The 16,580-nt window shown below is 40.8% G+C and overlaps 1 protein-coding gene across 3 annotated transcripts in view; it reads right to left on the bottom strand.

Moving 5' to 3' along the window:
* The window catches only part of LOC101654027 (SH3 domain-binding glutamic acid-rich protein), an 85,962-nt gene that overhangs the window by 21,041 nt on the left and 48,341 nt on the right, over positions 1-16,580 (bottom strand). For all 3 annotated transcript variants that reach the window (XM_045284610.1, XM_045284608.1, XM_045284609.1), the window contains 2 exons: positions 11,649-11,723; positions 3,768-3,860 (listed from right to left, as the gene is read on the bottom strand). In XM_045284610.1, the coding sequence (XP_045140545.1) occupies positions 3,768-3,860; positions 11,649-11,723 (168 nt within the window). The remainder of the gene's footprint in view (positions 1-3,767; positions 3,861-11,648; positions 11,724-16,580) is intronic.

Here is a 16,580-nt window from a genome sequence, read left to right as displayed (position 1 = left end):
GAGACAATACAGGGCTGCAGCACAAAATAGACACAGACAGAGACGGTACAAAACTGCAGCCCCGACAGCCCGCAGTGCTTTATTTTTATGTACTAAATACTGGCAGTGTTCCCAGACAAGTTTGCTATCCCCACCCTTGAATTTCTCATAGCCTCGAGAGTGAGTTCCGTATCTCGGCCCATACCGTTTGTTTACATTCTACCAGGGAAACACTGTTTGCAGCTGCTTGCACGATTTCCTTACCGTTTGCGGTAAGGAAGCAGTTTACGAGAACCAGCTAGGACAGACGTTTGCGCACTGTCCTAGACAGATACATGACTCGAGACACAGTGCTCCTCTCCTGGCTCCTTCATTACTGAAACAACCCAGCTAGAAGGCTGGGAAGCAGAAGCAAACTCTGCTCTCGCTGAAGGAAGCTCTGCTCTTTCTGCCTAGAAAGGCACTGGTTCCCTCCCGGCTTCATGGGAGGAAGGCATTGGGGGTATACCACGTTTTAATCGTGTTCACTATGTCTTAAAAGAAGCTAACTGAATTTCCCAAGTACTGAATTAAGCAGTCAGACTGCAGGAGTGAATTCGGCAATGAATTCAAAGTTCAAGTTTATGAATGAAAAAATAATAACATTTGTCACTGTATTTCATATAAAATGCATTATTTCTGAATTACACCAGGGGCCATGAGACACACCTCCACCCCTATCTCACTTCTCAGGTCAAGATCAATGATTCTGTCCTTCAAATTTAAAAAATTTCATGGAATAGAATAAAAAAATCAAATCATGATGAATGATGGGGAGTGCAGATTGGGGACCCAAGACCCATCTGAGGCAACTGGACATCCCCTTACAGAAGGGTTGCGGGGAGGAGCCAAGTCCGTCAGGGTGCAGTGTAGCAACGATGAAACATACAACTTTCCTCTAGTTCCTAAATGCTTCCTCCCCCGCCCCACCCCCACTATCATGATCCCAATTCTACTTTACAAATCTGGCTAGACCAGAGGATGTACACTGGTACAGATTGGAACTGGAAACACAGGGAATCCAGGACAGATGATCCCTTCAAGACCAGTGGTGAGAGTGGTGATACTGGGAGGGTGGGGTGGAAATGGGGAACCGATTACAAGGATCTACATATAACCCCCTATGGACAACAGAAAAGTGGGTGAAGGGAGACATCGGACAGTATAAGATATGACAAAATAATAATAACTTATAAATTATCAAGGGTTCTTAAGGGAGGGGAGAGCGGGGAGGGAGGAGGAAAAATGAGGAGCTGATACCAAGGGCTCCAAGTAGAAAGCAAATGTTTTGAGAATTATGATGGCAACAAATGTACAAATGTGCTTGACACAATGGATGTGTGCATGGATTGTGATAAGAGTTGTACAAGGCTCCGATAATATGATCAAATTTTTTTAAAAGATTAAATCTTTGACAACTTCAAGGAAAAAATTTAATGAAGTCTTCAATTATCAATGTGCTGAATGAGCAGTCTTCAACTAGGGGAGGATGTATTGTCCTACCCCTTCTCAAAATTTAATCCCTTAAAACAAACACAAAATGGTGCCCATGCACCACCACCCCCTGACTTTTCATGGTGTGGTTGTCCACCCTGCACCCCTTCCTAGCCATATTTCCCCTGGCTGTCCATCTCTCTCCTAGAATCAATAAGTATACAAAAGGCAACCCATTGGGATTTATACATGATAGTCTTTACTATAACTGGCCCAACCAAACATCTGCCCCGCTTCCACCCTTAGCTACCAATGTCTGCTGTGCTCTTACTACAACCATGGTCTTCCCCCTGCTTGACACGCCACATTTCCAAAATGCCCTGAATTAATGGCCCATCTGTTTCCTCATTATCTCAACCCAGTGCTTCTGAAGCTACAACACCCCCTATGATATCAGTCAAAGAGGGCCCCAAGTTGTTGACTTTTCCATTGCAAGCTGAGGTCCATGAGTGCAAAACAGAAAAGCCACTAGCACCATATTCAAATGTATACATATGCAATTATTTTTTAAAATAGCCCAAATAAGCAGATTTTCCTATCACTTAGAGTCTGCCTGCTTTACGCGGCCCTCCGAATTATAACTAATATCTGATAGCCCTAGATAGACAAAGACTGCCAGCTGCATCTGTCCTCCAGAATTCTTTGTCCTAGAGACACCCCACCTTACCACAGAAGGACATCCCCAAGAACAACATAAGCACCCGCTCCCTCTCCCAGTGTCCTGCCTGGTGCCTCCTCTGTGGTGGCTTCTGCTTGTCTCTGGACTTTTGCTGGGAGGGACAGCCACCTGCATAAAACTGACCGTGCATCCTCCACGCCAATAAAAAAAAGCTCATTGCCCAACACTGCAACCTCACAGTCATATCTTTCTCTTCGGCTGACACCAAATTTTCTCTGCCTCAGTATATCCTGCCCCCTTAGCCCTTTTCCTGTTGCCCTGCATTGAGATCCCTTTAGAAATAAAACACATGCCTTGGATTAGCTTGGATCCACTATTCCCCAGATTGAACTTGGATCGAGTATCAGTTTCCCATTCCAAGGTCCCTGTTTTATCCTCAAGTGCCTATTGACTTCCCATAAATGCATTAGACCCTTTTAGCTCTGTATTCTCAATAGTTAGTGATTTGAGAGGGTGTTAGGAATAAGCCATAACTAATAACCAAGGAGTAAGCGCAGCTACAAACACCCATCCCATTTGATCTATGCAGAACAGAACCTAACCTGACCAAGACAACAGCACATTGCCAAAGCCTTCTGAAGCCTATACTCCAAAAAGTCCAGGTTCAATGTCTTCCCTTTGGCTTCCTTTAGACACTCTTTGCACCTTCCAAATCTGCCTCTGTGGCTAAACCTCATGCCCTCACTGTCTTGTGTTGTAATGAAAAAGTTGACCTTACCCAGAAGGAGGTCTTGCCTTTGCCTTCACTTCCTGGGAGGTGATTTCTAGGAAGACTGCCTTTATTTACTTTGGGCAGTTGATCACCAGTCAGGCTAATACTATAAATTATGATTGGAGCTTTGGGTCCTGCAATATCTACCCTACTTCAGAGGTGTTGGAGACTAAAGTTCAATCCCACTGGCAGTTAGCAATAGAGTCCCAGTAAAAACTCTGGGCAGCATGACTCAAGTGCACTTTATGGTTTTCCACATTCTGTGCATGTTGTCCCATGTCATCAGGCCAATAACAGTGCCCTGACTCCACAGGAATGTGGCTGGAAGTTCTATGTTGGGTACTTCCCTGACCTCTGTCCTATGCACCTCATACCTTAGCTGATTTTATTCTATATTCTTTACGTATGGCACATAAATAGTTACAATAAAGACTTACGTGTCTGGTTGGTAATCAAAAAGTTTCAGGACCAGTCCACCCAGAAGTGCCTCAGGAGAAAGGCTTGGTGACCTCCTTCTGATTAATCAACCATAGAAAACCTTGGGAAGCACAGTCCTACTATGGCACACTCAAGGTCACTATCACTTGGAATTGACTCAATTTAGCTGGTTACCCTTTCCTATAACAAACCATAACAAACAGTAAACAGTTGTTCAGTGAGTTGTGCGAGTCCTTCTAGCACAATATAAAACCTGGGTGTGATGTTGCCATTGGTGTCACAAGTGCGAGTAGTCTTATTGCAGACCATTACCTCTAACATTGGGCGCCCAGCACCCAGCAAAGCTCTTCAAACCTACCAGAAACTCAGTACATGTTTGTTGAGCAGAACTGGAAACAATAAAACTACCATTAAAAAAGCACTTACATTCTTTTCTTGGGGTTCAGCGAGGTTGCTCCCATCTTCAGCATCCTCTTTTTGTACCTCATTGTCTCCAGTTTGTTCAGCCTTCTGGGTTTCCTGGTCATAAGAGGAATTCACAGTATCACAAGTCTTAGAAAAAATACCCAGGGAAAAGCCAGGCCATAAATGCTGTGGTTTTCTTATTGAGATTCATACTATAAAAATAAAACAAAGAAATAATACTTATTAAGTTAATTAACTACAAGAGTATAAGATCATTAAATCTAAAATCTTCTCATTGGATTCATCCACACCAACTTCTAGAATGAGGAGTTTCAATTCATTCCTGTAAGAGTTATGAAGAGAACTCTAGAGGATTTGATATTTATGCAGGACTGTTTCTATAACTGTGTAGAAGGAGGCTTTAGTAATTTTAGAAATTTTTAAAATAAATTATCTCTATAGATGAATAATAAAGTCCCATATAGAAAAAAATCCCAAAGAGTCCAAAGAAAAGTTCTAGAGCTAAGAGAGAAATTATGAAAAGTTGGAGGGTACAAGGTCAACCAACAAAAATCACTTGGGTTTCAAAAAAATCTATATATCACTGAAGATATGGGTGCTATAGCAAAGTGTGGTGAAGAAACTAGATGGTGCTCAGATACAAAAAAGAATAGCATCTAGAGTCTTAAAGGCTTGTCTTCAAACAAGCTTTCATCTATAAGAGAAATCAACTAAGTCTACATGGAAGAAGCATATCAGTCTGTGATCCAAGGATTGCAAATAAACAGTCCAAATCAGAAGGAGGGAACATTATAGAGTTCAAATTGTGAACATCCAGTTTGCAGAAAGCTATGGAGGACAGGGAAGCCCAAAATTCATGTGTAGAGTCCACTCATAGATTAATCCTCTGGTGAATCCCCTCTGACCATAGTGGACGGTTGTGAATAGCCTTGTTATTAGACAGAGTGTATTGTAGAGTCCATAACAGCAGATATAGTTAGGTATAAATGTAACATCCTATTGGATCCCCCTTTGACCCATTTAATATTGTATCAGTGGGGTTTTTTCAGTGAAGAGGAGGTACATGTGGCTTTAGCCCTGGTGAAGCCTCTCTGCACATAGACCAGGGATGTGAATAGCCTTGCTGTCATGCAGAGTGCATTGGGGTTATAGCAGATGTAGTTACATTAAAATTAACACCTTATCATTTGATCTCCCTTTTGATCCATTTTAAAATTTTTCCAGTTTTTAATATTTTCTGCTTTCTTTTCAGTTGAGGTTTTTCTCTATTTTATTTTGTTAGTGTCTTGGCTTTTTTTTATTTCTTTGGTTTTGATTTTTGTATGTTTTCTGGTATATGAAATCCCAGATGTCTCTATAGAGACAGTAAGGGTTTCTTGGGGGTATGGCAGGGGAGGTTGGGGGGAAATGGGGAGCTAATAACAATGAGTACAAGAAAGAAGAAAATGTGCTAAACATGATTGTGGTAACAATTGTACAACTCTTCTTGATATGATTGGACTATTGAATTATATGATGTGGAAATTATGTTCCAATAAAATGGTTTTTAACAATCTATACAAAGAAAAGGGTAAAATACTATAAGAAACCTACATACATGGAAGAATATACTGTGTTCATTTGGCAGAGGATTTAACACTGGGAAAATATCAATAATTCCCCAAATGATCTACAGATATGCTACCCCAATCCAGATTCCAACATCATTATTTTTTAAATCATTTTTGGGGGGGTCTCTTACAGCTCTTATCACAATCTATACACCCATCCATTGAGTCAAGCACATTTGCACCTATGTTGCCATCATCATTTTCAAAACATTTTCTTTGAACTTGAGCCCTTGATATCAGCTCATTTCTCCCCCTACCCCATCCTCCCTCCCTCATGAACCCTTGATAATTTATCATTTTCTTTCATGTCTTACACCAATGGCTGTCTCCCCTTCACTCACTTTTCTGTTGTCCATCCCCCTGAGAAGGGGTTATATGTAGATCATTGTGATCAGTTTCCCCTTTCTCCCCCAACCTTCCCCTTACCCTCCTGGTATCACTACTCTCATTATTGGTCCTAAGGTTTTATCTGTCCTGGATTCCCTGTGTTGTGAGCTCTTATCTGTATCAGTTGTACATACTCTGGTCTTGCCAGAATTGTAAGGTAGAATTGACGTCATGATAGTGGGCTGGAGTGGGGCAGGGAAGCGTTAAAGAACTAGAGGAAAGTTGTGTGTTTCATCGGTGCTATACTGCACCCTGACTGGCTCGTCTCTTCCTTGTGACCCTTCTGTAGGGGACCAACATCTTTATTTAAAGAGATGGAGAAATGAACTATCAACTTTACATGGAAAAGAAAGGGACTCCAGATAAACAACAACAAAGTAGGCGGCCTCTCGCCTCTTGATCTCAAATCCTGCTACACACCCACAGCAGTTCACACAACCCGACATGGTAAAATGACAGACACACCCACGGCAGTTCACACAACCCGACACTGGTAAAATGACAGACACACACACCAATGGAACACAACTGGAAACCCAAAAGTACATCTCTCCACCTGTGGAGAGATGACCTTGACCAAGGTCGTTAAATTAAATAGGGAAGAAATCATCTATAACGGATGATGCTAGTAAAACTGGATATCCAGTTACAGAATAATGAAGCAGGACCCGTAGCTTGTACCATCCACAAAAACAAACTCAAGAAGGATCAAAGACCTCCATGTGAAACCTAGAAATAAATTTGAAGTGAGTTAAGGACTTTATTTTCTTTATTATTAATCATTTTGGGGGGACTGTTACAAATCTTATAACAATCAATCATTCAATTGTAGCAAGCACACTTGTATATATGTTGCCATTAACATTTCCAAAACATTCTATTTGAGGCCTTGGTATCAACTCCTCTCTTTTCTCCTCCCTCCCCCACCCTCCTACCCTCGTGAATCCTTGATCAATTACATACTATTATTGTTATTTCATGTCTCGCATTGTCTATTGTCTCCCTTTACCCACATTTCTGTTATTCCTTCCCCTGGCCGGGGTGAGGAGGCTATATATCCAACCTTATGATGGGGTCCCCCTTTCAACCCTTTCCCCACCACCACCATCCCCCTGCCCTCATGATAATGCTACTCCCACGACTGTTCCTGAGGGTTTTATCTGTCCTGAGCTCCATGTGTTGAGAGCTCTTATTGTACCAATGTGTGTACTCTGGTCTAAGCAGATTTGTAAGGTAAAACTGGGTCATGGTAGTCGGGTAAGGGATAGCATCCTCTGAATATTGTGTGTTTCCTTGGTGCTATACTGCACCCTGTTGGAATCGTCCCTTCCTTGTAACCCTTCTGTGGGGGGGATGTTCAATTGTCTACAGATGGGCTTTGGGTCTCCACTCCAACCCCCCTCTTTCACATCGATATAATTGTTTGTTTGGAATCTTTTAATACCTGATACCTAATTCCGTGGACACCTCATGCTCACACAGGCTGATGTGCTTCTTCCATGTGGGTTTATTTGCTTCCCTGCTAGACGGCTGCTTGTTTAACTTCAAGCCTTTAAGACTCTAGATGCTATAACTTTTGATAGCCGGGCACCATTCGCTTTCTTCACCATATTAGCTTATACACCCATTTTGTCTTCAGTGATTGTATCGGGAAGGTGAGTATCAAAGAGTTCAGGTTATTAGAACAAAGTGTTCTTGTGTTTAGAGAGGCTTTGAGTAGAGGCCCAACGTCCGTCTGCTATCTTAATACTTAACATATAAATATATGTACATTGGTCTCTATACTTTTCATTATATATTAATATATTCACATATACGCATGCCTATAGCTGTACCTCTAGCTTTTGTCTCCTACTTCTTTCCTCTATTTCCTTTCACCTTTCTCCTATCCCACTATTATGCTCACCCTCCATTTGGCTCTCAGTAATTCCTCTCAGATACATTGCATTATACACACTCCCTGCCATCAATTTTAGATCTCTTGTTGTTCCCTTATCCCTAAGTTTGTTGGTTCCCCACTCATGTTCATACTCAAACCATAAAATTCTTAGAAATACAAACAGGGGCCATGCTGTCAGGTCTAGCTTTCAACAATGGATTATCTAATATGATAACAAATGCACAAAGATCAAAAGACAAAATAAATGGGACTTCGTGAAGTTAAAAACCTACATTCATCAAAACACTCAACAAAACAGTGAAAAGGCAAGTAATCAATTGACTGGGAGAATATATTTGGAACCTATATATCCAAAAAGAATCTAGCAACCAAAATATAAATAAAGCTTTGACAACAAAAGTACAAATGACCGGATCATACAATGGACAAAAGGCTTAAATAGATATTTCACAAAAGAAGGTATTCAAATAGCCACCAAACACATGAAAAGATGCTCAGCATCATTATCCATCAAAGAGATACAAATCAAAATCACAATAAAATAGTATTTCACTCCTACTAAGATGGTTAAGATTAATAAAGATAAAAATAGAAAATAAAAAATATGGGTGAGGTTGTAGGGAAATTCAACCCCTATCCATTGTTAGTGGGAATACAAAATGATACAGCTATTGTGGAAACGTGTGTCACTTACTCAAAAATACTAAAAGCAGACTACCATATGACCCAGAGATTCCATTTCTAGGTATACACCCAAAAGATTTAAAAGCAGAGACTTGTACCCCAATGTTCATTGCACCACTATTCACAATAACTGAAAGGTTGATGCAACCTAAATACCTATCAACAGATGAATGAATAAGTAAAATGTGGTATATGCTTACAGTGGAACATTAACTTAGCCAGTAGGAGAAATGAAGGCTTGATGCATGGATGGAACTTGAAAACATGCTGTGTTAAATAAGCCAATCATAAAAAATAAAAAAATAATGTATGACTTATATAAAAGACAAAAAGTGGTTCATTATAGAGAACCGTTTATTAGTGGTTGCACCTAGAGCAGTAGGGATGGAGAAAGGTGCAGTAAACAGTGATGGGAAAACCTCTGGGTAGAGTAGGGCTCCACCCTTAAGTTGTGTACTTGTAAAAGATTGAATTGTCAGAAGTTCTGTCAACAACAAGAGCAAAAATGCAACACCTTATCATTTGATTTCCCTTTTGACCCATTTCATATTTGTTCCAATTTTTAATATTTCCTGCTTTCTTTTTTTTTTTAAATCATTTTATTAGGGGCTCATAGAACTCTTATCATAATCCATACATACATCAATTGTGTAAAGCGCATTTGTACATTCATTGCCCTCATCATTCTCAAAACATTTCCTCTCCACTTAAGCCCCCCCGCATTAGGTCCTCATATTTCCCCTCCCTCCTTCCCGCTCCCTCATGAGCCCTTGATAATTTATAAATTATTATTTTGTCATATCTTGCCCTGTCCGACATCTCCCTTCACCCACTTGTCTGTTGTCCGTCCCCCAGGGAGGAGGTCATATATAGGCTCCATCAGCTTTCTTCACCACATTTGCTTATGCACCCATTTGTCTTCAGCAATCGTATCAGGGAGGTGAGCACACAATGATATGATTTTTTGTTCTTCAAGCCTTATAACTGATCCCTTTGACACCTCGTGAGCACACAGGCTGGTGTGCTTCTTCCATGTGGGCTTTGTTGCTTCTGTGCTAGATGGCCGCTTGTTTACCTTCAAGTTTTTAAGACCCCAGACACTATATCTTTGGATAGCTGGGCTCCATCAGCTTTCTTCACATTTGCTTGTGCACCCAGTTTGTCTTCAGCAATTGTCAGGAAGGTGAGCATCAAAGAATGCCAATTTAATAGAACAAAGTGTTCTTGAGGTTTTACTCTGTTTTATTTTGTCATTGTTGGGTTTTTATTCGTTTGTTCCTTGTTTTTGTTATGTGTGTTTTTCTGTCTATTAAATCCAGGACAGAGACAATAATTGGATTAATAATTACCTAGGAGCATGGCAGGGGAGGTTGGGGGGTAGTGGGGAGATAACATCAATGGCTACAAGAAAGAAGAAAGTGTTCTAAAGTTTATTGTGGTGATGATTACACACCTCTTCTTAATATAATAAAACTATTGAGCTGCATGCCAATAAAACTATAAAAGAAAAGAGTAACCGCTGAGTCTGCCTATGTACAAACACCTGTGGGATTTGGTTCATTAGTTTGACAGTTTAGGGTCACAGTTTCATGGAGCATCCAAGTTAATTGGCCTAATAACATATGCCTCTGTTCACTTCCTCATTCATTATATAGTGCCTGCCATCTTAAAACCATGCAAGCAGTCACCCAAGGCACAATAATCGGTCTCTCTTCACCTGGAACAACAGAGGAAGTAGAGGAGTCAGGAAAAGGAAAAGGAAGTGGAATGTGTGGTGAAATTGTGTGAGAGGCAGAAGTAGGGAATGCCCCTCGACATGCCAAAGCTTCCCTCCTCCCTTATAGGAAGGTGGAAGCTGCTTAAGGCTAGAGGGCAGGCTCACATTCAAATATTTGAAACAGGTAGCTAGTACACCTGGATGGGCCCCAATCTGGGCCAGGTGAGCTTAATTCAGCTAATAGGGTCAACCAGTACTGTCGACCATGACTCCCAGGGGAGGACCCTGAAAAGTCAGATTTGGGTGCCCACCACCCTCTTTTCCAGCCCTCTCTTTCCAGCTGCTCCTCAGCCGGTGGTACAAGCGGCTTCTCTGGCCTCAAGTTTCCACAGGTGGGTGTGAAGTGCCCTGGGGGTACCTGTGTAAAACCTGAAACTCCTTCTATCCTTTTTAAAACTCACTTGGATCACAAACCAGCTTCAGTGTGAATTCTTTCTGTGGGAAGCCAAGGACCGAGGTTTTTTTAACCGGAGACACCTAACAAGATGTCTCCATGATCAACTGCCTCCTTTGCCGTGAGAATAGAAAACTGCATGGTGCCCCCCACAATTATTGAACATTTTGATCAATGTTACCATAGAAAAATCCTGACCATATGGTGGGGAAGGGAGATGGGGAAGGTGAGGGGACTTGGGGAGTAAACAATGAAGGTAGGAGGGGAAGTGAGCACTAGAACTGAAGGTGATTCCATAACTCATTTTAAAAGGCAATTTAATCATGGGGGGGTGGGGTAAGTGTTTGCAGAAAAAATGTTCTGAAATCGATTGTGGTAATTAATGTACAATTTTTCTTGATACAATTGAACTATTCAATTGTGTGATATGTGGATTAAGTACCAATAAAACTGTTTTTAAAAACAGGAAGAAAAATCCTGACCAAAAGGGGAGAAAACCAGAACAGAATAACAAATTTTCATTAACGCCAGAGCAGCGATTCTCAACCTGGGGGTCGCAACCCCTTTGGGATTCATAACAGTAGCATTCTAGATTCATAACAGTAGCAAAATTGCAGTGATGAAGCAGCAACCCCATGAGGAACTATACAAAAGGGCCGAGACTTGAGGAAGGTTGAGAGCCACTGCACTGAAGCCAGACTTTGGAGCCAGGGAGGGCAGAAGACCCCTGAAACTATTGCCCTGATATAATCTTTAAACCTTACACCAAAATACACCCCTCCCCCCCCCAACTCCTCTAAAAGCCAAACAATAGTTTAGTTTAAATAGTTAAAAAAAGGTCTGCCTTGAGCATTGTTGTGCTCATTGAAGAATTATCACTATGGAATCAAATTGACAACAGCAATCAGAAAGATTCAGCAAGAATCCTAAGGAGCAGTTAATTTATGTTAATGATAGAGGGGAACTGAGAAAAAGAGAATGCGAATGGCCGTACAATTCGAAGGATGTAATGTCACCAAAGACTAGCCACAAAATAAAATGTAGAACAAAACAGATGATAAGACCAGGAGGTAGCCGAAATTTGAAGGCATTGATGTGGAAGCAGTCATGTTGAGATATCAACCCTTACCTCTGTGGCGCTCTGTGCCTCTCCTGTTACATCACCATTCGGAAGAGAAGATGCTTCCTCAGGAGACTTTGTCACCTGCATTACAGCAAGTGAGAATGTTTGAGAAATTTCTCAAAGATAACAGTTTACATTTCAGTACCTCTTAATGATTCAATATAGGTTTATTTTCACCTTTCATTTTTATCTTCACAACAACATTGTAAGTTAAGTAAATAGGACACTCATAACCACCTCTATGCTGTATTTAGAAACAGAATATAAGCAGAAAGCAATACATTGCAAGTTTGGAGCAGGGCTAAGGCTATACTCCCAGCTTTATTGGCTTTGGCTTATCCAGTGATTCCCATATTTTCACAGCATCAAATTATTTTTATTACAAAGGCACTTCAAGCTCATGGCCGTAATTAAGCCCTACACATACCTTGCAATCATGCCTGCCTGTGATAATCAATAAAATACTAAACAGTGTATATGTGCCTACCTGTACCCTAATGCATATTTAGAGGCTTTTGGAGGGGGAGGGGGTTGCTGATTTTGTTTGAATTTTGTCTTTTTAAAAAAGGAAATGGATAGTAGTGATGATTGCACAACAGGATTACAATAAGTGATAGAATTCTATGTGTAAAAAATATTGAAAATGATCATTTTTGTCATACAAAGGGCTTGAATTTTTTTTTCTTTTTTAACATTTTATTAGGGGCTCATACAACTGTTATCCCAATCCATACACACATCAATTGTGTAAAGCGCATTTGTACATCGTTTCTCAAAACATTTTCTCTCCATTTAAACCCCCGACATTAGGTCCTCATTTTTCCCCTCCCTCCCCGCTCCCCCCTCCCACATGAGCCCTTGATAGTTTATAAATGGGTATTTTGTCATATCTTGCCCTGTCCGACGTCTCCCTTCATCCACTTTTCGGTTGTCTGTCCCCCAGGGAGGAGGTCACACACAGTTCCATGTAATCGGTTCCCTCTTTCCTACCCATTCTCCCTTTACCCTCCCTGTGTACCCGTGTACCTCCTCTGGTCTAGCCAGTCTTGCAAGATAGAATTCGAGTCATGGTAGTGGGAGCGGGGAGGAAACCTTTGGGAACTAGAGGAAAGTTGTATTTCTCATCATTGTTACATCGCACCCTGACTGGCTCATCTCCTCCCCGAGACCCCTCTGCAAGGGGATCTCCAGTGGCCTACTAATGGGCTTTGGGTCTCCACTCCGCACTCCCCCCATCATTCACTATGGTGAGATTTTTTGTTCTGATGATGCCTTATACCTGATCCCTTCGACACCTCGTAATTGCATAGGCTGGTGTGCTTCTTCCATGTGGGCTTTGCTGCTTCTGAGCTTGATGGCCGCTTGATTACCTTCAAGGGCTTGAATATTTTTTTAGGACAATTCCACTATCTTTTTATCTGTTAATCCCATGCTTTTCATTTAATTTTTGAAAAATTGACCTTTGAATCAGAGGATCATCTGTTTCTATCTACTTTCTGGTGTGTATTTACTGCTCTGATAATTAGCTTTACATCATATGCAAGTAAAGGTCATTTTTTTCAAATTTTGAAAGTAGATAGAAACAGATGATCCTCTGATTCTAAAAAAAAAACCAGAATCAGAATCTACTAGATGGCAGTGGGTTTGGAGCTCTGTATTATTACACCAAATGACGTCATGGCCACTGGGGGTGGCCCTAGAGGTCAGAGCAGAACTGCCCCATGGGTTTCTGAAGCTGTCACTCTTTGTAAGAGGAGAAAGTGTCATCCTTCCCCTTGGGAGCAGAAGTTTTGAATTAGTGACCTCATGACTCCAAGACCAAAGTGTACCCTCCTCCACCACCAGAGCTCATCTGGTCATGGAATTTTAAAAATTAATTAAAAGAAAAACAAACTAGATAGCAATATACACTTTTTGAAATCTTCATATATCATGAATATTTGTCCAGGTTAATTCATACAGTTATACTTCATCTTTTTTAACATTTGCTTAATATTTAATTACATAAATATGTAATAATGTATTCAACTATTTCTCAATTGACGGATATTCAAGATATTTTATGCTTTTTTTGCCTTATAAAACTACACTATGCTAAACATGAAACAGAATAAAATGGTATTTTTTAAAATAAGCATTATGTGGTATTCTTTCCCAAAATATTGAAACAATTCATATTTTCTAAATAAGATGTTCATTTTTTCTTCTATATTCATGATGCTTACTCTTTTTAATCTTTGACCATCAGGTGAGTGGGGAAGGGAATTTCATTCTTGTTTTTATTTCCATGTACCTAGTTACTAAAAGGAAAGGCACAATTTTCAGAAGTCTCCAGTCCCTTACATTCCCAGTGGTACATTGCCTAAGCGCTTGGCTACCACCGGAGAAGTCAGCAGGTCCACTAAGCCAGCTGCTCCGTAGGAAGAAGATGGGACAGTCCACTTCTGAAGGATTATAGCCCTGGAAAGTTGACTTCTCCTTTAGGTGCACAAGACCAAGTCAACGCAAAGCAATGTTGTTGCTGTTGTTATTGTTGTTGTTGTTTTCTGGTGTGTATTTACTGCTCTGATAATTAGCTTTACATCATATGCAAGTAAAGGTCATTTTTTTCTTAGTTCATATGCATTACATATATAAGACATATATACCACAATAAAATGAGGTCTGCCTGCATATTCTACATATGCATGACTTTGATGGATAAAGTGCAACTGCCCCAAGCCGTGGTATTTTCAATGACATGGCATGCGAAAGTTGCACAATTAAGAAAGAAGACCAAAAAAGAGTTGATGCATTTAAACTGTGGCATTGGTGAAGAACACTGACTATAACATGGACTGCCAGAAGGACAATCATATCTGCCTTGAAGAAGTCCAACCTGAATGCTTCTTAGAAGAGCACCAAGACTTTATCCAGCTTACTCTGAACCGCGACCAGCCCATGGAGAAGAACTTCATGGGGGGTGAAGTCATGGTCAGAGAAAGAGGGAAAGCCTCAGTGAAATGAATCAGCACAAACTCAAAAATAGCAACCGCTGTGAGCATGACCCAGAAGCAACATTTTATTCTGTTATACATAATGTCACGATGAGCTGGAAGCAACCCGGCAGCACCTAACAGTGCATATATACCACACACATATCCTCTCTACATATAGCTTTCTATCGCTCTCACCTTCACTTTGTTATTTTAAATACAAAGGCATTCAACTGTGTGGACCATATGTGGTAGTTACATAATCTATTGTCAATTTGAGACTTATGAGTAACGGGGTGGAGTTTGGCCTGTCAATCAGGTCACAGCTTGATGACCTCATTTTGAAGCACTAGGGAGATAAATAGCTCGTTGGAGGTGGGATACAGGCTAACTCCGTGGGAGACATTGAAGCTGAAAAGACACATGGAACTACACTAGTGCCCTGTGCTGGAGGAGCCACGTGGAAACCCCTGTGAACGCTGGATCCACAAGACTTCCCTCCCAATGACCTGTGATCTTCCTGCATTCGGCATCATTGCATGTGATTCGTGAGTCTGAAGAGGACTTTATAGATTGGTATCAGACATACGGGCTAATATCAGACTTATGGACTTGTTCGGGACTGGGCTGGGATGCTTTTTGAATATTCAATTGTTCTTGTATATAAAACTCTTTCGTATACACATATGAGTATCTATGAATTTGTTTCTCGAGTCTACCCAGACTAACACACCATAATAAACTGTGCATAACCTTGAAAAGATGGGAACTCCAGAATACTTCATTGTGCTCATGAAGAACCTGTACATGGATCAAGAGCAGTTTTGCCAGCAGAACAAAGGGATACTGCATGGTTTAAAATCAGGAAGCATGTGTTGCAGGGTTGTATCATCCCATCATATTCGTTCAATTTGTTTGCTGAGCACATCATCAGACAAGCTTCGTTGTATGAAGAAGAATGTGGCATCAGGTTTGGAGGAAGGCTTATTAACCTACAACATGCAGATGATACAATCTTGCTTGCTGAAATTGAGAAAGACTTGAAACATTGCTGATGAAGATCAAAGACTGTAGTCTTCAGTACAGATTACATATGTACAGAAAACCAAAGTCTTTACAACTGGACCAATAGGCAAAACCATGACAAATGGAGAAAAGATTGAAGTTGTCAAGGATTTTATCTTGCTTGAATCCACAATCAATGCTCATGAAAGCAGTGGCCAGGAGATCCAAAGACATGTTATATTAGGTAAATCTACTTGCATAAGACCTCTTTCGAGTATTGAAAATCAAGGATGCTAATTTGAGGACTGAAGTGTGCCTGACTCAAGCCGTAATATTTTCCACTGCTTGATATGCATGTGAAAGTTGGACACTGAATAAGACTGAAGAAGAATGGGTGCATTCAGAACAACAAGTGATCCAAACTCAATGTCAAGAGGGTGCAGGAAGGCTTGCAGGGCTGGATCAAGGGCAATATAACCACGAGGAATGCCTAAAACCCAAATGAAGGCAGAACATGATAGTGGGACAAGAGGAAAGTACAAAGAAATAGAGGAAAGAACTAGGAGGTAAAGGGTAGTCATAGAGATGTAAATACAGACATATAAAGATGTAAATATATTTATATATGACGAGGGGGAAATAGATCTATGTGCATATAGTTATAAGTTGAGTATTAAGAAAACAGATGGACAGTGGGCCCCTGCACAAGTACTCCCCCAACACAAATACACTTTGTTCTAACAATTCGGCAGTCTGAGATGCTCACCTACCTGGCACAATCGCTAAAGACAATGGGTGCACAAGAAAATGTGGTGAAGAGAGCGGATGGTGATTGGTTACCAAAAGATATAACACCTGAAGTCACTAAAGACAATGGGTGCACAAGCAAGTGTGGTGAAGAAAGCTGATGGTGCCCAGCTACCAAAAGATATAGCACCTGAAGCCTTAAAGACCTGAA

Source organism: Echinops telfairi, unplaced genomic scaffold (assembly GCF_000313985.2).
Source record: "Echinops telfairi isolate 266 unplaced genomic scaffold, ASM31398v2 ScPeMD7_7469;HRSCAF=8507_0, whole genome shotgun sequence".
Taxonomy (NCBI): domain Eukaryota; kingdom Metazoa; phylum Chordata; class Mammalia; order Afrosoricida; family Tenrecidae; genus Echinops; species Echinops telfairi.
Note: the sequence above shows the minus strand (reverse complement) of the source record. Positions and strands in the feature narration are given on the sequence as shown.